The 24,702-nt window shown below is 33.3% G+C and overlaps 3 protein-coding genes across 5 annotated transcripts in view; 1 reads left to right on the forward strand and 2 right to left on the reverse strand.

Annotated features, from left to right (window-relative positions):
• Positions 1–24,702, reverse strand: part of LOC100120065 (high affinity copper uptake protein 1-like) — an 80,452-nt gene that overhangs the window by 44,694 nt on the left and 11,056 nt on the right. The gene's annotated exons all lie outside the window — the stretch shown is intronic.
• Positions 15,683–17,308, forward strand: LOC103317040. The gene is made up of 5 exons (XM_031928880.1): positions 15,683–15,789; positions 15,869–16,291; positions 16,382–16,426; positions 16,513–16,754; positions 16,851–17,308. Exons 1-5 carry the CDS (start codon positions 15,726–15,728, stop codon positions 16,977–16,979), a joined length of 903 nt encoding a protein of 300 aa, XP_031784740.1. The 5' UTR covers positions 15,683–15,725; the 3' UTR covers positions 16,980–17,308.
• Positions 18,551–24,549, reverse strand: LOC100120217 (cytochrome P450 4V2). The gene is made up of 10 exons (XM_031929693.2): positions 24,268–24,549; positions 23,846–24,096; positions 22,144–22,253; positions 21,991–22,081; positions 21,674–21,893; positions 21,551–21,561; positions 21,430–21,453; positions 20,212–20,324; positions 19,511–19,748; positions 18,551–19,014 (listed from the first exon to the last, which is right to left on the reverse strand). The coding sequence occupies exons 2-10, from the start codon at positions 23,856–23,858 to the stop codon at positions 18,650–18,652; spliced, it is 1,185 nt and encodes a 394-aa protein (XP_031785553.1). The 5' UTR covers positions 23,859–24,096; positions 24,268–24,549; the 3' UTR covers positions 18,551–18,649.

A 24,702-nucleotide genomic window follows, 5' to 3' on the forward strand; every position in this document is an offset into this window, starting at 1 on the left:
TAATTCGTTGTCATTTGTTACGAGGTCCCCGTTTTCGTCCTTCATCAATTTCGCTCTACTCCTAAAACCCTTTCTGATGGCGTTAATCCCTCTGTACATTTCGCGGGGGTTATTTTCCTTACTGTTAGTTTATATTCTCCTAATAAGATTCTTTTGATACTCCCGCTTCTTATTTCTGTAGATCGCGCTCGTCTGTTTCCTTACGTTAGAATACTCTTCTACGGTCCTATCGCTTCTATTTTGTAAGCTATCTAATTTAGCCTTTTTGCGCCTTTCAAACCAGAGTTCGCACTCTTCGTCAAACCATGGTTTGCTCTTTGGCTTTTTCTTTTTACCCAGTACTTTGTTCGCGGCCGCTTTTACCGTTTTTTCGATGTCCCCCCATAAGCTATTCGGTTCGTCATTCCCCTCCGGCGATGTGTTTGCTTCTTCAAGTGCCTGAAACCTGTTATTAATTTCTATCTGGTACCTAATTCGCTCTGTTCTATCTCGTAGTTTCTCAATATCGAAGCTTTCTACCTTGTTTGCTCGCTTACTATTTTGATTCGCTACTAGTCTAGCTCTTAATTTGGCTACTACTAGGAAGTGGTCCGAGTCGCTATCTGCCCCTCTGTAAGCCCTTACGTCAAGAACATTAGTATGACGTCTTTTTTCAATGAGGAAATGATCAATTTGGTTCTGTATGGCCCCGTCCGGCGATTTCCACGTTGCCTTGTGTATGTTCTTGTGCTTAAAACACGTAGTTTTGATTATAAGATCTTTTGCCGCCGCGAAATTTATGACCCTAATACCGTTATCATTCCTGGCTTCGTGCAGGCTTTCCTTACCTATAGTAGGCCTAAACATTTCCTCCCTACCTATTTTAGCATTGAAATCGCCTAATACTATTCTTGTGTCGTAAGACGCGAACTGGTCGATTACCTGCTCTAAAGTTTCGTAACAGAGATCCTTAGCTTCTTCTTCTTTGTCCTCCGTAGGACAGTGTACATTAATAAATACATATCTATACCATTCACCTTCGATAATGATGTACGAGAGCCTATCATTGACGGATTTGAAACTTTTAACCGAATGTATGATGCTTTTGCTTACGAGAAATCCGGTGCCTAGAGATCCCCTACTCCCGGTCCCATACAGGTACCTGAAGTTACCCGATGCTAGTACTCCGCCATCTGGCCACCGCGATTCCTGTATTGCTACCAAATCTAGATTGTACCTATCAGCTTCCTTTACGAGTTCTTTAAACGCACCTGCTCTGTATAGACTGCGAACATTCCAAGTTCCGACCCTTAAGTCCCTTTTGGTTCGGATTTGATTTTTTTGAGCCATGATGTTATGTTAAATCCGCGCGCTTCGGATCCTGTTCCGATCGCAGGTGAGTCCACCGTTCTAGAGGTGATAACCCCCATACCTCTCTAGAACTAAGTATGAGAGCTTTCCGACTTTGACGAGGACAGTGTCAATTCGTCGTCAGACACACTACGGTTTCATTCTCGCATCCTAACGCCCCCCTGCAAGGCAGCGCGCCTTCGCTGGCATCGTTACCGCGTAAGACCAGGTGACGAATCATTCTACACATCCCCTTTCGGGACAGTTGTCATCGCTCCCGCATCCTCCTCGGCAGCAGGATTTTTGCCCATTTTTGTAATGTGTGATGAAAGAGATAGATTAAGAGATAAGAGATAATGTGAAGTGTTTTTGTTGTTGTGGTGCTTGCGTAGTGTTTCTAAATGAATGCGTTCGACAGTGTGGGCTCATCACACCCACGCCTGTTCCTATCGGCTGTCCGCGGCTGCTTATTCAATTTATTCGCAGCTAACCTCTTTCTCAGGGGCTGTTCCTCTATCCGCAACCTAAGGACGCGCTGTGTAGTGGTGATAGGCACCGACCCGTCCGATCTGGACGACAACGCCAAAGACCCGCTTAAGGTAGCGGCATTGTAACAGATATTGTTACAACATGCCAATACAAATTAAGTTGCAAAATTCCAGCTGTCTAAGTATGATAGTTTTCAAGTGAGAGCAAAATCAAATTTTATTGATTTCGATTACCTTTTTCACAACATTTTTTTGACTCTCGTTCAAACTTTTTGCTATTGTTCAACAAATTGTTATTCATGTAAATAGAACTAATTGTATAGTTAATAATAATATAAATATAGATTTATCACAGTTTATTATTCCGATTGGCGATACTTGTATATATGCTGTGCCTGTAGAACAAATTGAAGGAAAACTATATAGAATCCAAAATTATATATGTTCTTCTCCAAATAATTTCGAAAAAAAGGAATATTCGTTAGATTGGCAATCTACTGTATTGATATTTATGCGAATAAAAATATCTGTACCTATTTCTACGGAATGTACTTATGAACGTAATAATAAAATTATTTACGTTTATATACGTATGTAAATTTTCGAATTGTGAAAACTGTATCTAAATTATAAAAATACCGAGGCTATAAGATTTATACAGACTGTATACAATCTATATACAAAATGGCTTCAGAATAAATTTTTGCGAAAATCCTATACAGGCTGTATACAATCATTTTTTGTATACAGTCTGTATACAGGCTCCAGTATACAATCTTTATACAGAATGGATAAATCTTTTCCACGTGGGGCGTGTGATCGGTTACATCGAGAGAGCGGAGTTTGTGAATCAAGAGTTGGTGGGGGATTCTGTCGAATGCCTTTGAAAAGTCGAAAAGGACGAGAATTGTGTACTGCGAATCGTCCATTGACAGTCGAATATCGTCCAAGACCCCCAGTAAGGCTGTCTGGGTGCTGTGCCCTGCTCGAAAACCTGCTTGACGGGGAGTTAGGAGATTATGCTCCTCAAGGTAACTTATTAGCTGGTCTGCTTGGATTATCTCCTGTAACTTGGAGCATTCAGACAGTCGTGAGATAGGTCGCAAATCAGCTAGCAGAGTTATAAAATAAAACATAAGGCGATATTTCACAAAAATAAAATTATGTGAATTCCTTAACCGTAAGATACGAAAATGATGCGAATATATTTGTATGGTGTTGCATTTATTTTGTTAGAATTAAAGCAAAAAGGAAAAATAAGTTTGTATTCGTACAATGTCAGAAACTTGTAATATTTACTAAGCTGTGAAGTTTGTATTATTTTGTATAATAAAAGTGAAATGACATTTTGCAAAAAATATTGCAAATAAATTTAGTTAGATCAATCACAATGAGAAGTAAGCGTAAACAAATAAAGTAAGTTAAGTTTCGATTTAATAAAAATCGAAGCTCGTTTATGAATATCATAGATAACCAAATACATAATTTAAAACAGTAAAAGTAATTTTAAGAATATGCAGGAACTCGATGGTTTGCCGTTATTAAATATTGTAACGTAAAATCTTGTCATAAATAACTCATAGCTTATATAATAATGTACCAAAGTAGTAAACTCTTAATGTACTGCAATAAAAAATAGATGCATCCAAGGTTAGAAATTTATTTAAAATCAGTATTAGTGTTGAATAAAGCTTTGAAAAGAAAGCTTGAGAACAAACTCGTACACTTCATTCTGCAGAATGCTGTTGAGTAAAATATTTTTATTTGTTTTAATTTTTTGTATTCAAAAAATAGTATTTGGCAAAACATATATGGAAATTTTAATTAAAAAAATACAGCAGTTTGATTTACATCAAGTTATTATCCTAAAGAGTTCTTCAAGAAAATTTCAAACAAATGAAGACATTTTTTACAAAAGTATCAGTCAGGTTGTCCCGTCAGTTTTAATTGACCCTTCAAGCTACAACGAAATAACAGTTATGCAATATTATAATACAACGTCTACAGAGGGTACATTATATTTGATACATCATTGTCCACCAAAGTCAGTTTATTCACTTGCGCTAGAGGATATTTTTGACTTTATTAGTCAACTGTCACCAGTTTTGAGGCGTTCGCGTTGTTTGATTATAACTTGTGCGGAAAACCATCGAGCAAAAGACGTTTTCACAAAAATCCTTCAAAATGGATGGTCAAAAAAATTTTTAGATCTCACAATAGTTAATTTATCAAAACTAACTGATAATTCTATCCACTATTATAATAATTTTTTTGGAAATTGTAGCTCAGAGCTATTAAGTGAAAATATTGTTCTATTTCCGGATAAACTGCAGAATATGAATGGCCATTTTATAAAGATTTTCTTTTTTATTTCGCCACCATATATTAATTTATCACGAAGCCAAGACGGTTTGATAGATTCAATAACTGGAATCTACTTTGCGATCTTAGAAGTACTGTCGGAGCATTTTAATTTTACTTTGAAATTGGTTACAAATCTTAATGCAAAAGATACGGACGGCTTCTTGAAGTTTGCTCAAGAACAAATGTTAACTGAAAATGTAGATGTGTTGTCAACACCCTTTCCATTCTCCAAATACACTATTGGACTTGAATTTGGATTCATTGCCGATTTTATGAAAATTACAGGTTTAGCACCTGTAATACAAATCAGCTACATGAAATTTACTACATCTATATTTTATAACGCTTTGGTCATCTTCGCTATTATTATGATGGTTTTTCTTTTTATTTACGTACTTCAATTTGATAAGAGTTATTGGAATTACGCCAGTATATTCAGTCTTCTTTTAAATTCATCATTAACAAAAATTCCCGTAAGATTTCGCGAAAGAGTTGTTTTTTTGAGTATTATATTGGTTTCAGTCCAATATTTCAGTAAGATTTTCACAGATTTGTTTTCATTTCAATTGGTGAATAATGAAATATCCTTTAACACGATGGATGATATTATACAATCTAACCTTCCGATATATGTTCCTGAGGCATTTTTCAATATAGTAATTGACGGCAATGAAGCCCTTGCGAAAAATAAAAAATTTTTTGTAGAAGATTCAACTTATGCAGATTGCATACAAATGCTCAGTCAACGACAAGCTCGCATGTGTTTGTTGCCGAAAGAGACTGCCGAAGAGATCACTAGTAACGCAAACAATTCATTAATTATGAAATCGTCCAGATACGTTTTCGCAGAAGTAATGAGAGGATATTTTTATCCAAAAGCATCACCTTATGTGGGAAAATTTGATAAGATCATGCAGAGAATCAGAGAATCAGCTATGCAGCATACCTGGAAAGATTATCGAAAGTATTATCGACGAGAAATGTCAAGGGATAAAACAGACCAAGATCTAAAAGAAAGCATATCTGGGATAAAATTGTTGTACTTGATAATTCTTGGGCATAGTTTGGCTTGTTTTACTCTTTGTATTGAATATATTGTATCGCATACAAACAAATGATAAGTTATTTTTAAATTGAATGTTTGCAGTTATAATGTGAGTTTGCATATCCATATCTAGAGTATTTGTTCGTTTGCATTAGTTTTATACGCAGCAAAAATTATATAAATCACGTGTACTCTTACCTAGACGTAATAAAAGAAACTAGACTTCACTTTTCCGATACGTGTAATGACAATTTGAATAAAACAACTGTGTATTTACATACAAAATAAAAATCAATATATTGAGTAGCTAATAAAAAACATTCTAAATTATTTCATAATTCGTTTCGATTTTTGCATGCAATAATCAATTTAGAGGAAGGAGAATAAAGATGAAGGTTTCAACAACAATAAATATTTCTTCTTTATACTTTAAACATATAATCTATATATATTTAATTTGTACGCTTGTACATGTCTTGGTTAGCACTGTTCATTTTTTAAAATGTTTTTCTTCGTTTATTAGAGTTTCTGTTTTATATTCAGTTTTTTTTAACTTTTCTTTCATACAACAAAATATCTATGACAACGTTATACTATATAGAGAGCATCAGCCATCACTTCGACATTTTGTTATACCTTTTTAGGTATGTATTTTTTTCACAGTGTTTAATTAGAAGTTGCGTAACTAATGCGAGAGATGGCGCTACATTCTCGGAGCCATTTTCCTTCCATTAACGCCCGGCTTTAAAGTGTCGAACGTTCTTTTAGAATTCTGAAATACTCTCAAGGTTATACGTTTTGAAGAAAATTATTAGTTGTTTAGACTCATATTATCGCCTACGATTATATATGCCTAATCGTGGTAAGGATAATAAATCATGAAAAAAGATTATTCTAGTGTTTCTAAAAGAAAAAAAAGTTGAACGTCCGACATTTACGCTCGGTTACGCCATTCTTTCTTTATCCAGCTTACTTAATATGTATACTGTAGTTAATGCGCAGAACCCTTCGCTCCGTTTCATGATTGCACAAAATACATACATATATATATATATATATATATATATATATATATATATATATATATATATATATACGTCTACTATAATTCATAATATATATAATAATCAACTCTTACTCTGGTGTCCAGTCTTAACGTGTGAATATCCGCATTTTTTGGTTTCCCTCTCCAATTTTGCAATATTACATCCGCACTCGACTCTGACTAAACTTGAGCAAAAAATGTATAAAGACAGCCGAATTTTCCATTTCTTTCCGCGGCGGTTGATTGATTTGATTAAACGACAAATTATGAAATTTAGTCTAGATTCAATAAAATACGACAGTGTTTTGGCATCGAACATTGAAAATCGACTCTTTTCTCTTTATATTGTTTCTCATCATTCTTGACTACTTTATTATGTACGATTTAGATTACAAAATAGTAAATGAGGGATTTGGTATGACAATGTTTTAGTATCCTCTGATCTCTTAACGATCAAACGCACATTACTATTCACAGAAAAGCATAACTTATGGCAGTTTTTCATTAATTTCGAACCAGTGCTGTTTGTTTTATTTACCGTTTGGAATTTCGAATCATCAGCCATCATTGTTGTAAAAATTAACATACCATATATAAAATAGGAATTAATCTTTTTTCTCAACAAACAAAAGCACTGTTTCAAAGTCGCGTCTTGTTAACAAACAAACAAAAAACATAAAAAAGTTCAACATACACATATAACATATAAACAAACGCGTGAGGAAGTAAGAAAAAAAAGCAACGAAGGAATCATAAAATAAGTTTACAAAATGTTGAGATTCTAAATCGCGGTAATGATGGCAGCATCACCTCGAGTATGAACAAAACAATTCATATAAAGTTAGAGTCCCCATCACATTACAAGTTTCACGGAAAATTGATTTTTTTCCACGTCATCTCTCATCGAGCTTCTCGTGCACCGTAAACTTGTATTGTATATATTTAATTAATTACAATAGTCGCCGTAATAGTAGGCCAATCGATATACACCTCAATTCGATTTGTGTGCCCAAAGTCACCAATGATGATGAGGTCTGTAAAGTGAATTGCACAGATATTTTTATCTCATCAGTATTCGTGACAGTTACTGTGAATGTCCAAATCTCTCATAATCATAGTAAATCCATAATATTAATGGTGGATGTCTGTTCTTTTGCGTTAAGACTTGTTCAATTATTTAGAACCGACTGCCATATCAGTTTTTACTTAACAGTCTTGGTTCGGCTTTTCACCCTGAACCCTATGGCTTCGGTTCGGCGTCAAAAAATGCAGGTGCTCTGTACAGGAAAGTCGAATTCATATCAGCTAGAATAAATTCAACTCAATATATTGTTACAACATGCCAACACAAATTAAGTTGCAAAATTCCAGCTGTCTAAGTATGATAGTTTTCAAGTGAGAGCAAAATGAAATTTTATTGATTTGGATTACTTTTTTCACAATATTATTTTGGCTCTTATTTGAAAACCTAGAGCATTGAAATTTAGCAACTTAATTTGTATTGGCATGTTCAAACAACATATTGAGTTGAATTCATTCTAGCTGATATGAATTCGACTTTCATGTATAGACCCACCTGTATTTTTGCCGCCAAAGTCATAGGGTACAGGGTGAAAAGCCGAACTAAGACAGTCAAGTAAAAACTGACATGGCAGCCAGTTTTTAAATAATTTAACAAGTCTTCACACAAAAGAACAGATATTAAACTTTAATATCGTGGATTTACCATGATTATGAGAGATTTGGTGGTTGAGAGTAACTGGCTCGCATACTGATGAGATTGAAATACCTGTGCAAACCTCATCATTGGTGACTTTGAGTGCATTGATAACACTTTTTACACAGTAATTATACTTGAATAATACAAAGTCAGTCAGTACACAATGCTGTACATACTGTCATGTATGAGAGCATGCATGTGTAGGGTTAGGTTCTCACTCTTAATGGACGCTTTGAAAATTATATTTTCCCTTCAAAATCATTCTAGGTGAATTAATAGGCTTAATATTCATCATTCAACATTGACTGAAACTGTGAAAACTGTAGTTCTGTCTGCTATGCTATTCTGCTGTATAACATAGCAGACAGCCTCTACAATAAGCGTCATATACTTCTAGTATGCCTGTGCCTGACCTGAACCGTACGCGCATGCGCAAATAAAAGAATTCTGGGTTTCATTTCTACCGAGTCGCTAGGGAACGAGCCAGAACTTATCGGTCATTTGCTACCAGGGTTGTTATTTCTTATTTTCAATGTATGTTTTAAAACAGAATGTACATTGAATATAAACATTGTATTCGCTATATCCATATCAATTTTATTCGAACTGTGGATGTTTCTTCAAATGGAAATGCTGACCATGCTCAAAGCGGTCCCCACAAACGTACATTTTGAGATACGTGTATTAGTTGATGTACATTAAAAGAACATTTTTTTAAACCATACAATTTTACTCTAGATTAATGACAAACAACTCATAAAGAGATTCTGCCAAATCAATTTCGTTTAGGTGAATTTTATTTTTCAGCAGTATAGTGGTCGCATATACAAGCAGTAAATAATGCTCATAGTACTTTTTGGGAAATTTATTTTTTTAAATAACTGGAAAGTAATGCAAAAGAGCTTCTCTAAGTTCTGAAGTTTTCCAGTAATGAATGTATTTCAAGGTTCTTGGCGTTCGAGTTACTGTATCAGGAAATTTATAAAGCAATAAGTAATATGAAAAAGATCGTTAAGTTTAAACTTGCCTTCATTTGTATCAACCATTTGAGATTCCAGTACACTGTGGAGAAGGCAAACCAAGCTCTGCAAATTTGTTTTTGCAAGATTTTGCGACTGAATTAAATGTGCTTCTGAAAAATGGAATTGAAATTCTAGGAAAAATGTTTACAATTCAAGTAATGTGCGTAATTTGTGACTGACCTGCTCGAGCTTTTGTTAAGTGCATTAAAGGCCATACGGGCTACTTTGCGTGTGAACGATGCACTGTTTCTGGGTGCAGAGAAAATAGGAAAACAGTGTTTTCAGTAGATGAATGTGCATCGAGAACCGATGTGTGGTTTCTAAACCAAGAGAATATGGAGCATGATCATGAAGTTTCACTATTAACGAAAATAGGTGTTAATAAAAGATTGTTGACAGAATATTGGATAATGTTATCGACCAAAATCTTGAATAGAGAGCATGTGCTTAGAATTTCACAGCGAATGATGAACATATCAAGTTAGGTTCCAATAGAATTTGAGCGCACTACATAATCTTTGGGTGAACTGGGAAAGTGGAAAGCCATCGAATACCGAACTTTTCTATTGTACTGTGGTATGTTTGTCCTTAAGGATGTACTTCCTAATAGGGTTTATAAACATTTTTTATTATTTAGTGTGGCACATCAGATTCTTAGCTGCAAAAGTTTATTATAAGATTATCTGAACCATGCAAATATTTATTTTAAAAAATTTGCTTCTGTAGCAAACATTCCTCGAATGTACGGCACCGATGCCTTAGTTTTAAACATGCACAGTTTAATACATTTGGCTGACGATGTTAAATATTTTAATTGTCCATTAATGGATATATCAGCTTTTTCTTTCGAAAATACTTTAGGAAAAATAAAAAAGTATTAAGATCTGGAAATCTACTTTTGTCTCAACTATGTCGAAGGTTAGTGTTTATGTTTATTGATTTCTAAAAAAATTTCTCAGCGGTTCCTTCAGTTATAATACTATTTTTAATGTTGTAGATTGGAAGAAGATTTTACGTTTTAAAACCAAAGACCAATTGATCGTCCAAAGTTCAAGATTGAGGTATCAAAACGTGCCCAAAATAATAAGAGAAATGAGCCTGCACAGATTAAGGAGGGTCCGGAGATATAGCAAAGTGATGAGAATCTCTCTAAATGAGTGTATATCTTTTCCTTTATGCATCACAGACGACCTGTGAAAATTTCAGATTGATTGACCGATCCGTTACCGAGATATTAACAAAAACATTAACATTGGAAACGCTCTCCTCTTATGGGATGACAGCAAAATTTGAGATTCAGATCGTTTTTTTATCCCTATATAAAAAGTCATGACCGGATGAAGTGAAGCCAAGAATTCGTCAATATGATTGGCTCATGTAGTGCGCATACGTCAAAAGTATCGTTAGAATTTTTTGATTTGTTTTTGATTTCTAAAATTGATTCTAATATTAAAAATGTAATATAATACTATAATACATATCAAATAATAATTTGTGTATTTATAATATTCTAGAGACATTCTACTCTCGAGACATAACCTTAAAATTTTAAAAGGAAGTTGGCGACGAAACCGCGGCAACTTTGAAATTTATATGAGCGCAAAATGAATCATATATTATAAAGTTTGATATCTTTCCGTGATAGAAAACAAATATTAAAAATATCAAGCAAGTATTTATATTCCATTTAATAAGTTAATGAAATTATAGTCTACTACAGTGCGCGCAGCGCACTGCGCCAAGTCTAGTATGCTTAAAATAATCGGTCAGTGAAAAAAAAACATACTTTTAGCAAGAGAGTGGCATGCTAAATCGATTAGTGCCCTTAAAAATTCAGTTTACCGGCTATTTCAATGAGAAAAAGATCAAACCGTAAACGGAGCCGGAAAAAATAGAGTGCCACAATGGCTATACTAAGCGCCTACTGCTTGCGAGTGAAGCTACCTAACCTCGCGCTCGCGTGCACTCGATTCTCAACTTCAAATGTTTATAATTTTTGATCAATTGCATGTAGAGGCTTGAAACTTTCCAGATACCTTTATCACTATATGTAGTTTAATGCAATGAGAAATTATTTAACAATTTCGAAAATTTGTAACAGATAATTGAACGGAAAAATCCAACATATTAAAAGTTCACGTCTGATTTTGAAGTATAATATTAATATATACTTCAAAATCAGAAGTCGAATAATATAATATAGATATTAATATGAAACTACGTATATTCACGTGTTATTATACAATTTTTTTCAAGTCATTTAGTTAAGGCTAGCTCAAGTAATGACGAGTCGAATACAAAGTAATTTTTTTTTTCTATGCACTCGCATGCGTGGATAAATGTTTTTAGCCAAGGTTGGTATATTGACGATTTACGTCCACAGCATATGCACAATAGTCAAAACCGAAGATTTCACTGCGACCCCCACCCCGCTTTTACCTCTCCGCACCTACCTTAAAAATCTCTGCCAATTCTTTGGCGCGTAACTTCCTCCAACAAAATTTATAGTTTAAATAGATAAAATATTGTTCAAATATACAGTATAAATTACTTTCAAAATACTTTCAATCCTAATTATTTTAAATAAAGAGCACCCGTCACAATATCAAATCATATAATTTTCATGAAAAAATTGAAACCTCATTATTTTAAATACCATAGGGTCCTCATAAACTCATAGAATCATGAATTTTCTCAAAACATTTTGAACTTTAGTTAGCGAGTTACAAGGTTTAACAGAAATAGTAATTTTCAGTTATACAGGGTATATATTCAAGGGGTGAGAGACGAATTTAAATCATAATATCTTTTAAACTAAATGGTTTAATAAGCTGCAAAAAGAACGTAGCCGAAGTGATCAAAAGATCGATACTTTCCCAAAATTGCAACTTAAATAAAACCTTTTTATTCTAGTAATTGCGTACGACATAAAAAATCCATATTTTTAAATTTTCGGTTTTTAGCTCGAAAACTAGCCATCAAAATGATTTAAAATTTTTACAGCAAATAGATATTATTATTTTTTATTGTCATGCATTTTTTCAGAACGTTTGACGATTTAGTTTTGGAGATATTAAATTTTTTTTTAAATCACCTTTTTTATCATAAAAATTGCAAAAAATAAGCAAAAATATTTTTTCAAAAATCAAAAAATGGATATAATATGTCCATAAAATAGTCAGAATCATAAAAAAAAAATTTGCCCGAATTCAGAATCAGAAAACATGTATTCATGCCACATTTTATTACGATCGATCGCGTGGTTCCAGAATTATGACGGTATACGTACATACACACACACACACAGCCACCCGCACGGACATTTTCTAAAAACGCATGATTCGTACTCCAATCACCTCCAAATGCGTTTCTACGAAGTTTTAGAGAAACTGAAAATTAAACTATTACAAAGCTTCCTCTTAGAAAAAAGTCAAAATGGAGTAGTTTAATAGTATAATTACTTTAAAGCCACCAAACAACGTAGTACTATTGAATAATAAAGATATAGTGCTAATTTCTAGTATGACTAGTAATGATAATGGGAGCGATAATTCTTAAGACCTCCATAATATTCACCCTGGTAGAAATGTTCAGCAGTTTATTAGCAGTCACTGCCTAGTTCAGACTGAACTGGCCAGTGCGTTGAGCAGTGACTCGCCAGTCGCTGTGCCTATTTCGTCAGATTTTTGACACAGTCACTGGCCAAGGACTGGGGAATCAGACTTGAAAATAGAACTAATGACAATTGTGCGTTTCTTACTATTTTTAGCATTGGAAATTAATAAAAATGACTTAGAATCAAAAATATGTTTTTTGACAATGTTTCAATGTAAACTTTTAATATAAAAGGTATGTGTTAAAAAGGTCAACCTAACCCTACAGATGCATACACTCATATATGAAAGTATGTGCAAGTATGCGGTACTGACTGACTTTGTGTTGTGTAAGTGCAAGTACTATGTAAAAAGTGTCATCGATGTGCTCAAAGTCACCAATCATGAGGTTTGAACAGATATTTCAACCTCATCAGTATGCGAGCCAGTTTCTGTCAATGTCCAAGTACTATCATTATCATGCTAAATCCATGATATTAAAGTTTAATATCTGTTCTTTTGTGTGAAGACTTGTTAAATTATTTAAAAACTGGCTGCCATGTCAGTTTTTACTTGACTGTCTTAGTTCGGCTTTTCACCTTGAACCTTATGGCTTCGGCGTCAAAAAATACAGGTGGGCTTATACATGAAAGTCGAATTCATATCAGCTAGAATGAATTCAACTCAATATATTGTTTGAACATGCCAATACAAATTAAGTTGCTAAATTTCAATGCTCTAGGTTTTCAAATAAGAGCCAAAATAATATTGTGAAAAAAGTAATCGAAATCAATAAAATTTCATTTTGCTCTCACTTGAAAACTATCATACTTAGACAGCTGGAATTTTGCATCTTAATTTGTATTGGCATGTTGAAACAATATATTTAGTTGAATCCATTCTAGCTTATATGAATTCGTCTTTCATGTATAGACCCACCTGTATATTTTGCCGCCAAAGCCATAGGATTCAAGATCAAAAGCCGAACCAAGATGTTTAAGTAAAAACTGACATGGCAGTCAGTTTTTAAATAATTTAGCAAGTCTTTACATAAAAGAACAGACATCCAACTTTAATATCATGGATTTAGCATGATAATGACAGATTTGGACATTCACAGTAACTGGCTCGCATACTGATGAGATAAAAATATCTGTGCAATTCACTTTACAGACCTCATCATCATTGGTGACTTTGGGCACATAGATGACACTTTTTTATAATTTACACTTAATCAACAATGATTGAGTCAGTGTATACCATATCATTTTGAACATTGACTGAGAATGTGAGAACTGTGTGTGGTGTTATCCTGTATACTATATGTGGTATATACTCTTATATGTATGTGTGTATAGTTAAGTACTGATTGTGCTGCTATATGAATATAAGTAAGATATAAGCAGACAGCCTGTACCACCTGTAGTATACACACTACGTAGCATACTAGGTTAGATTGTTCCTTTTTGCCTCTTTAACACGTACATTTGAAAAATGATCACAACTGTTTAGGTAAACGGTAGATTTAAGTAGATTTGTAATTAAAAATAATTATCGTTATTAAATATGTTTTGATTGTTATTATTATACCTGTTTATTCGTATAATAGATTTGTATCAATTATACTTGGCAATTCTTAGCCAGTGACATGTAATTCATACTGGCCAGTGCTACTGGCCAGTATGAATTACATGTCACTGGCTAAGAATTGCCAACATATTCAAAGTAACGATTGATAAAAAGCCTATTGTAATTGAAGATATCTTTGCTAACGTTAAATGTAAGATGATTTTGCTACAAATTTTTGAGTTGCCTGGGGAAATGGGAGAGCAAGATGTAATACTAATGTTACATAACAATTAATACAAGTATAAGAAATCTAATTGTTCATTTATTCTATTGTAAGAAGTGAGTGTAAATTATTCTATCATCAAACATTTCATCTGATTCTCAGTGATAACAATGATTTTGAATTTGCTTCAAACGCTTTTGCCGTCGTATAGACAGGTAAATTGGTCCGTATCCAAAGCTATCAAAAAGAATATATTTTATTGCTTTTTTTCTGATTATGTCTATGCAATATTTACTTTATATGACGTACAAACAGAAAAATGATAGAAGAAAATTCAAAGTTACGACTGAGTATATCTAACCTATAAAAATAAAGAACGCTTGATATTGTTTTCAGGCGGTAAACTACACAGGCTGATTGCTGCCGTAACTACCCGACTGGAAATTGAGCACGGCGTGCCGTATGTATAATCCGGCCCTGAACTGGAGATCTGAAGTAACCTTAAGGTTAATGCTACGGCATCTCACGCGGCGCGAGTCTGGTACGGATCCGGTACCTTAAATATAAAATATATTATTTGGCTGCCGAAATGCAGCCGGAATGTAGCCGTAACATGAGTATCATAGAGGAATAATGTCTTGAAGTGAAGTAAAGTTATCGGAACATAACCTAAATAATACTCACGACTCCAAATTTTTTACTCCAGTTGTAATAAATGATTCTATAATTTTATTATAAAAATAAAATATACAAGGCAGCACAAATATATCGAAGCAGTAGATTAAGGTTGCGGAACTATTATCACAGACAGAAAAAACTAAAAAGTAAAAATGCAGTGAAAAATTTTTCTGAAAAAATGTGTAGTGATAAAAATGATTTTACTCCTGTTTCATCCATGGATGTTGAATCGACTAAGCAGCTACCACTTGAATTGCCTCCCAATTCATTAGAAAACGTTGAAGATTTCAACAACCAGCATCGAGAATCAACTGGATTATACCTAGATAACTTTGCTAAAGAGTGTAAATCATCAAACATCAGTGATCGATTTTCTTCTGATGATTCTGATTTGAGTGAACTTGATAGCAGTGACAGTGAAAGTGTTAGTGAATCTAATGACACGTGTGGAGCTACAAATGAATCAGATTTAGCAACAGACTTAAGAAAGTGGTCTAATTATTTACCAAGCTGGTGAGTATGATTTACTTTAAAGTTTTTACTCTGATTCTTATATCACTATAAATCATTGTTTTCAGATACTTTTAACGAGGCAGAAAGTAACATAAGTACCAAGAAACCAAATGTTACTGGCAAACTTCCAAGTGAAATGTTAGAACACAAGAGGATTATAGACGTACAACAAAGTTTGGTAGATGTACCATTATTAGATGGTAATAGATAGATATGTATCTTATTATGCATCATAAGCATATTATACTCTAATAATAATTTAAAACATTATTCTTTTAGGTATCAATATACCGGATTTGCAACTCAATAAAGAGACTTTGGAAACAGACCAGTTACTCGAACCCAATGAAGAACAAATACCTACTCGGCAAGGCTCACTGTTAGCCGAAGAAATTTCTGTCACGAATGATGAACACCTGGATGCAGTAAACGAACAACCTTCTCCAGTTACGAAAGACAGTTCACTACAAGAAAGCTCTCCACCTCCAGCCATACCAACACCTTTACCTGCCCTACTGGACTCTCCATCTCCAACTAGAGCAACGTCTTCACCTGCTCTACTGGACACTGCACCTCCAGCTACACTAACGCCTGTCCCTCAGGACTCTCCAGCTTCTGTGCAAGCATCTTTAACTACTAAAAAAAGTTCTTTGGCCAAAGTATCAAAGAATTCACTCGAGGATCAAGCTGATCCATTAGCTGGTATGTACAGAGTTCCAATGATTAATTTAAACCATGGAACTTGAACTACTCGTATATAAATTTCAATTTAAAATACTCATTCTTTTGCAGGGTTCTTGAAATCTTTTAGTAAAAATATAAAGGAGCAACTATCAGGTAAGATCTATACGCATAAGTCAGTTTGCCGTGCTATAATAGTTTTTATTTCAACCAGACTAATTATTTAATATGCTTACTTTTAGGTATGAAGACTACTCTTTCAACAAAAATTAATGCATTAGATGTCAAACTAACAGTTATGCAAAAGGATGTAGATGAGATTAAGACTTTTATAATGGAATCAAGACAAATGACAAAAAATGAAAGATTAGTGGCATTTCAAACTTTTTGTGAAAGTTACGATGCACACCATTTTCCTATGTCTTCCATGGAAAACTTTGACAACTTCGACAGTGATCTAGAAGGTCAAATGTTCGATGATTTAGTAAGTATAATAATAAATGTTTAACATTCTTTAAAACCTTTCAAATTAATTCATAAAATTAAAACTTATTAATGTATATTTCATTTTGTTTTTTAGCAACAACATCTTCTTTGTACGACTAACACAAGTTATGATTTAATGAAAATCATTACCAGCATTTTTAAAACATTTCTGTCAAGAGATGTAATAATGTCGTTTACAGCTCAAATAAAAAAGCAAGGATAAAAGGATTTTCAAGGATACTAAATTCTTTAGATGTATAAAATGTAATGATTTTTTTTTTAACTCTACATTATTTTCTTAACATTTTATATTATTAATTAATAGAATCGCTAATGCAAGCTTTTGATAAAAAAAAAAGTGATCGACGATTCGACGCTCCTGACCACAATTGGAGCTGTCATCAATAACTCCTACGACTGGAATGGCTACAGAAGCAAGAGGCAGAGGATAGACGCAGTTTAACCCTAGAATCTCGTATATTAAATTACTTTTTTTGAACTAACTAACTTTGTATTTTTTTAAATAAAAATCATTCATAGTGCTATTTTTAATTAATTCTATTTGTATTTACTTCTATTAATTGTTTTTATAAATCTTAAGAGTTTCCCATTAGTAATTTCAAAATAATAATTACTTCAGGCGACCCTTATCAGGACCGGATCCGGTCCTGAATCTGAAGTTGGATATCAATGCAACATCAGGGATCTGATCAGGCCTGTGCTCGCGCCGCGTGAGACGCCGTATACGGCCCGATTCCGGTGCCAGATCAGGTCCAGACAATTATTGTCAGGCACCTGATCCGGCCCTACTTAGCGCCATAGGTCTATTTCCAGTCGGGTAAGGACCGGATTCAACCTGTAAGTATGCGCGCGCAACTCTGGCCACTCACAACTCGTGTACAATATTCAGCGGCGGATTTAAAAAAGAGACACTACGACAAAATCCTCCTTTTTACTCTTTTGGGCTACGCATTTCTCAGTTTTTTAAGCAACTTGTGGATATCGGACGTTGCCTATAAGAGTGCCCTGATTTTAATTAAAAACTTTATGCTGTTTTAATACACAGGATTGTAAAATTTACGTATGTAAGTTATTCTGCAATACTATATTAATATTAATTAGATGTCTAATACCAAATGAAAAGAAACTAAAAGAACTTCATAAAATTGGCCAGCCATTGGCGAATGGTTCACGAACGTTTCTACCAGAGACAGCCTAACACAGTTATGAGTTGCATGTTTTGCAAAAGACTGGCGGATAGAGGATGCCTAAGACGTGCTCTGAGAAAAATAAACGAGAATTAATTTTATGAAGACACTAAAAAAGCGTAAAATGAAAAATTAACTCAAATCATGCAAGAATTAGACAGAGCGAATTAGCTTTGCTTTCCATGTAAATCATATTTTGATTTGTAATTACCATACTTGTAAATCTTGAGATAACCCTATAGTAGTTGGGCATACTTGTAAATATCACCTTACTTATCTTATTGCGATAATTAATAACACTACTTAGTAAGCCAAAAGCATGCAATGCAAACACATGCAAAAACTATGGTGTGCACCAAGGGCTTTTTGACTTTGTGTGGATATTGCAGTTATCGTATGTGGCTCGTAAACGCCCTCGCCTTCGGCTCGGGCAATTGGCCTCGACTCGTACTGCAATCCCCACACTCAGTCTAAAAAACCCTACTTTACGCTCTTGGTACACCATATACTATTATACCCGTTCATAATCAATAAATTAAATCAAGCACATTTTGGCTAGAAAAACAAGACAGACATACATATTTTTTTCTCAATTTCTTAATTTTATGCAAGCAAAAAAATTACAAATGATAAAAGATTACATTTTTTTTGTATTATTCAGCCCATATTTTTAATAATTGCATTACTAACTATTAATTGTTATGATTTGATTACTTGGTTTAAAATATATACCAAGGTTTCTATTGACAGGTGTTAACACTATTTGAGAATTTAGTTTTATTTCTGATGGTTTTAACGCACTTTTTACTTCCCACTTTATCATAATAGCAGTTAATGCAATTTTTAAAACTAATCCAGCAAACTTTTGCCCAATACAGTTCCTTGGACCGGCACTAAAAGGAACGTATGCATATGGATGCCTTCCATTACTGCTTTCTGGTAGAAATCGATCTGGATTAAACTTATCTGGAGCATCCCAAATTTCTGGATCGCGATGTAGATGTAAAATTTGCAAGTTCACCACGACTCCTTTTGGAATAATATGACCATCTATGAATATATTTTATTTCAGTTTGAATCTAATTTAAAATGATGATGCAACTTGTTAGTCTAGTAGACCGTTGCACCATTAAATTTCAAAGTGAATATTACAAAATTATTAAAAAGCTTTCAAAAAATGTTCACTCATATTTTTCTAATTGTTATACAAATATTAAGACAACGCTTTAGAAGAACCGCAGTCGGTTCAGGAACCTCATAGTTTTGCAAGCGCATCAATGGCCTTTTTTACTTTTTTACTTAAATTGGCCACCTAGCTTAGCGAGCTATTAAGTACTTAATTCAGGCATATTTTTTACAGTGTATAGTCTAGATTAGAAAGTAGAATAGACTAATTCTGAAGTAGCATTTTAATTAGAAGGGATCGTTAAAAAATTGTGCATGAATTGAGGTCTTTTAATTGCTCGCTGTATTGGTGGGCTTATTGGAAGCGCACACCGAGTTATGGTGTTTTGCCAAATATAAAAACACCAAAATCATAGCTTACCTATCACGGTATTATGATCTAAAATACGACCAACCATAGGTGCACTAGGATAAATTCTAAGCGTTTCTTTAATCACTCGATCAAGGTATTTAAGCTGAGATAATTGCTCTTTAGTAGCTGGTTGATTTCCTATGCCAATAACATTATCCAGCTCTTCATGAACTTTTCTTTGAACTTCGGGAGCATTACCAAGACTGAAAAGTACCCAGCTGATGGTAATTCCTGTGGTATCGTGACCCTTTGCAATAAAAATACAGAAAAATATTTTATATTTATAATTTTTATTTGTATGTATTCGTTATTAAAGTTAATGAATCTATTATTTCTATTTCTATAAAATCATTAAAAAAGTAATTCACTACTGCCTGGTGATAAAGGCAAAATAGCATAACATCTCTGTAAATATCACAAATCATCTCGAAATCAAGCAGTTTTTTCACTAAATAGTTCTGAACTATGATTTACATAAAAATAATTATATATATATATATATATATATATATATATATATATGAGCATACTTATCTATTAGCTTTGATAAATTAACTATTGTAAGATCTAAAATTGAAAATTTATTACATGTCATCTTATGTTAACTATATTTTTAATGCAAAAGATTTATCTTGAAGGAAAGGAAACAAAATATTTCGTTTTGTATAAAAGAATAGTAGCTTTAAAACAATAATATTAAAAATAATTACGCCAAACATGAAAGTGTCAACTTGTTCTCGGATTTCCTCTAAAGAGAGCGGGTTCTCATCTGCTTCACTTAAATCCATTAGACGATCCAAAAAAACTTTGGGTTTGCGTTTACCTTTGAAATAAACATAAAATTAATAAGACTTTAACAACCATCTTCCAATTGTTGGAATAACAATGTCAATTATTACACTGAGAGAAAGATATCATTGCCGTAAACATGTATACACGTTAGGAGCAATGATTGCTAATATATTCGTGTACATCTTACAAATATTCTATACGAAACAAAAATAGTTTGTATGTATACTATAGTTTTCTATAGTATACATACAAAATATTGCGGGAAATATCTGTATGTTAATAGTTAACATATGAATTTCATGGCTATCGTGCGTAGTGTTGCGTGCAGATGGCGTTTTTCTCGTACCGCCTGACCTCAAAATCCGTCATCCTCTTTCATGCAAAAAATATTCTTGAGGGTTTATTTATCATAAATAATCAATAAATCATTAATAATAGTACGGAAGCATGCATAGTGCCTTTGGAATGATATAATGTCAAAATTCAAAATTTTGTCTTTCATCGGCTTTTTGGGTCTAAAATACCAGATCTGAGAGTTCTAGAGATAAAATAATAAGTGTGATTCCAACTGATTTAGCAGCCTCTGGCATTTCCAAAAAGGTATATGTCAACTAGTTTATCACTATTAGTTCAAAAGTTATTGGAAAAATTCAAATCTGAAAAATGAATGATTACGATATGATGCTTAACACACTACTGAATTTTTCCAATAACTTTTGAACTAATAGTGATAAACTAGTTGACATATGCCTTTTTGGAAATGCCAGAGGCTGCTAAATCAGTTGGAAACACACTCATTATTTTATCTCTAGAACTATCAGATCTGGTATTTAGACCCAAAAGGCTGATGAAAGACAAAATTTTGAATTTTGACATTATATCACTGTAAAGTTACTCAGCGTTAATAAAATTCATACAGATGTGTTTTCTAATAATTTTTAACTGATTACTTCATTAAGTCTATGAAAAATCGTAAAGAGCAGCCATATGTTAACTATTAACATACAGCTATTTGACATATAACATAGCTACGTTAACTATTAACATACGTGTTATTGGCTCAAATCGAACATGCCTATGTTAACAGTTAACATATATGTTTGCTGCAATGTTATTTTTCTCTCAGTGTAGTTTACCTATGTTATCATTATCAGCTTTTTCTTTACGTGAATTTTTGTTTTTTTTTTCTTAACTGATCTTTTTCTTTTATCACCTAAAAAAAGAAACTCTACATTCAAAATATTTCAGTGACCGTACGTGGATTATACCTTAAGATATAATTTTGACTCCATACTTTCATTGAAAAAGAATGCATCGTAAAAGAATACTTTCACGATACTCTTTCCCTTGACTAAACCAATAAAAAATATACATATCTACGCCATATCTACGCCCATTACTGGTTTACAGGTTGTATCTAAAGTAAATTTAATTGCCATAGGGAATATGTTGATTGGAGCTTCAGGATTTTTATCTACTTCCATTTTTATGCAATTATTAAAAAGCTCAACCTTTTCAGTGATAATCTCACTAAACTGATCAAGCATTGAAAAATGAAAGGCAGGTGTCATTAAACGTCTGTTGCGATGCCATACATCCCCTATGTTATAACAAAAAATAATATTTTTAATATAAAAAATACAATTGCACTGTAAATGCTATTTTCAATGCTAAAATGTATAAGTTCATTTTTGTACCAGAAGACGTTAATAAACCATTTCCTAGCCAATATGCAAAAAATTCATATATGTTGGATTTTCGCGTGAGAGTTTGACTTTTTAGGATAACCTAAAACAATTAATGAATAATCTGTATCCTATCGATAACGCGTAGCCATATAACTTACATACCTCTATTTGATGGGGTTTTCGAATGCTTACTGTTGGTTCAGTACCTAACCAAGTGACCAAGATTCCATTTTTAAATTGAAAAGATAAATCTATCACCCATTGAAATAGATCTAGAATAGTATTATTAAAAAATGATTCAATCACTTTAAGTAGTTAATACATGGCAGCCTTTTAAGGCTATAGCATATAAAAAATAGACTAATACACTGACAAAATGCTGTGTTGTATTTTCTGCTATATATAATACGTAAATGTAGGTACTATCTAATTTTGATCATGAGTAGTGTGGTCTCCAAGTTTTTTACGTGCATAGATATTTAAAAAGTGCATCAATAAGAAAAATGCAAACAAAATGAAATTACGTGTATACTAATCTTATGTACTAAATTTGTATACATGTACTTTTGAAAACTAAAACTAATTTGTTACATAGACACGTACCTTCAGGAGGAATTTTTCTTACTTATGGCACCATTCCCAAGAAAAGTAAAGATTTTAGTGCAGGTATAGAACTTAATTTTCGACGCAAAGAAAAATAGTTGTAAAGCCAAATTAGCATTCGAAAGCTCATTCCGAATGCTATAAGACACGCAATAATCACTGCCATTTTATCCATTGCAATAAGCCAATATAATCAGACTTATGACTGCTAATAAGAACAACGCGAGCACTGTGAGTGTCTGCACGTAACTGATTCAAACTTATGCTCGCTATCCTGTTTAAGTCAAGGTTTGAGTTTCATCAGCTGCCATAAAAGTGGGAGAAGATGACTAAGAGGATAATATCACTTAGTAAGAATGATATGCAAGTAAAACTATTATTGAAAGGGTAACTAATGTTCAATGTGTATTTTGGTTTTTCCAACGTGTAATCCGTGCCAAATTTGGAAAGCTGATGCTTCAAATATATTTCTTGTAATCAGGCACAAATTTACTTTACTATAGAAAATCTAAGTGCGCTGCACACACTCATAGTCATCATGATATCAATTATATTTTCTTAGAAAGATTTTAAATTTTGCCGCCTGATGCTAAGCACTAACAGTTTGAGAAGTTTCTAGGTTATATAATAAAATTTGCATTTGTTATTCGAGTTCCTTAATTCTTCAATCTGATAAATAAACGCTTAACAACAAAGCCCATCACTTTTTTAAGTGTGGATAGCGGATTATGGCAAGCAGTGCTATAAAATTGTGTACAATACTCGTGACCTTAAGTCAAATAACGGGCCACTTAAGTCACGTGTATTGCAATATACTATTGTTCAGCGTTAAATTCTTAAGCTAACCTGATCCTTTCAATTTAGTCCTTTATAAGCAAATGAAGTTTTTGTTATAAGATTCAATAGTACATTACACAAGGGGCGAAAGTTGGCTTTTTCAAGAGAGGATGATGATTGCATCCCGTGCTTTTTATAATCAGGGCATCAATAGCGCTCTTTTAGCCTGCTTAAAAAAGCAGAATTTTGAAAATTTGAAAAATTTTGAAAATTCCAAATATTCTAAAAATTTTGAAAATTTTAGAGGCGAAAGTGATCATCTTCGTCTTAAGATATATGTGTGTTTGGGTGTGTTTATATGTACATATACACACAAAAACACTAAAACGGTCTTTCGCCCAGGCTTGAAAAACTCGACTTTCGCTCCATTTTTTCGTAGGCGAAAAGCGCGTTTTCGATGCACGTGTTATGAAAAAGAATTTACCTTTTTTAAGCATAATTAGCAAAATCTGTTTGTCATCCGATATTGGGACACACGTCGTTAGAGCGCCTCTTGAGGAAAATGCGATATACTAGTTTTAGTGGGTAAATCCTGCTATCGAATCTCGGATGTAAAACATTGTAGTAAACTACTTTACTGCGCGCTAGTCCCAACAACTGATAATACGACAGGTAAACTTTGTACGCTCTCTATGACAGCGTATGTTCTAACGTGGAACAGACGTTGAGGACAACCTATAATACAGAAAGAGGGCATAGTCAGATGTTTTCGGCACACTATTTGCTGTTTAGTTTGGACATGCTTTATTGTACCAAATACATGAAGCCGCAAAGTGTCTTCAAGCTTAGGTTTTTTAATGCAAAAAATAGTTTGGTTGAAATAATCAATACTTCAGCTGATTTTACCTGAAGTTATATAAGCTGTACAGATAAATGAGTGATAACCGTTGTGATAAGCACGGAATCGTCTGTCCATTTATCTCATAGCTATATTTTTTAAATACACATCGTAAATCGGAACAAGTTAAAATACAAACGACAATAATGGTCATCAGAATGCGATTCTCCTCAAACTTTTCCAGATATCGTTTTCCAGCATATACAAAGCTGGCAATATCTACTATCTGTTTCTCTTATAGGCTTTTCTTCACGATGTATTGCCGATTTTCGTCAAAATCTGCAAAAAACAGCGCCTTTTTGAAGGCGTATAACTTCGCTATGATAAATTCTATGCACTGCAGTTCTTCATCAGAGAATAAAATTTAAATGCGGGCAATTTGCTTTCGTTTGACGGGGTTATGATTATAGAAAATAGGCATTCACGGATAACGGACTATGAGA

This window comes from Nasonia vitripennis, chromosome 4 (assembly GCF_009193385.2).
Source record: "Nasonia vitripennis strain AsymCx chromosome 4, Nvit_psr_1.1, whole genome shotgun sequence".
NCBI classification, from domain to species: domain Eukaryota; kingdom Metazoa; phylum Arthropoda; class Insecta; order Hymenoptera; family Pteromalidae; genus Nasonia; species Nasonia vitripennis.

Excerpts from the sequence above, each read along its gene's own strand:
- LOC103317040 (XM_031928880.1), top strand. The coding sequence starts at position 15,726 with ATGTTAGAACACAAGAGGATTATAGACGTACAACAAAGTTTGGTAGAT. Across the intron at positions 16,292-16,381 it reads TCAAGCTGATCCATTAGCTG|GGTTCTTGAAATCTTTTAGT; the intron begins GTATGTACAGAG and ends ATTCTTTTGCAG. Across the intron at positions 16,755-16,850 it reads GTCAAATGTTCGATGATTTA|CAACAACATCTTCTTTGTAC; the intron begins GTAAGTATAATA and ends TTTGTTTTTTAG.
- LOC100120217 (XM_031929693.2), bottom strand. Across the intron at positions 21,894-21,990 it reads TGGTTTATTAACGTCTTCTG|GGGATGTATGGCATCGCAAC; the intron begins GTACAAAAATGA and ends GTTATAACATAG. Across the intron at positions 19,015-19,510 it reads AGATCATAATACCGTGATAG|ATGGTCATATTATTCCAAAA; the intron begins GTAAGCTATGAT and ends ATATATTCATAG.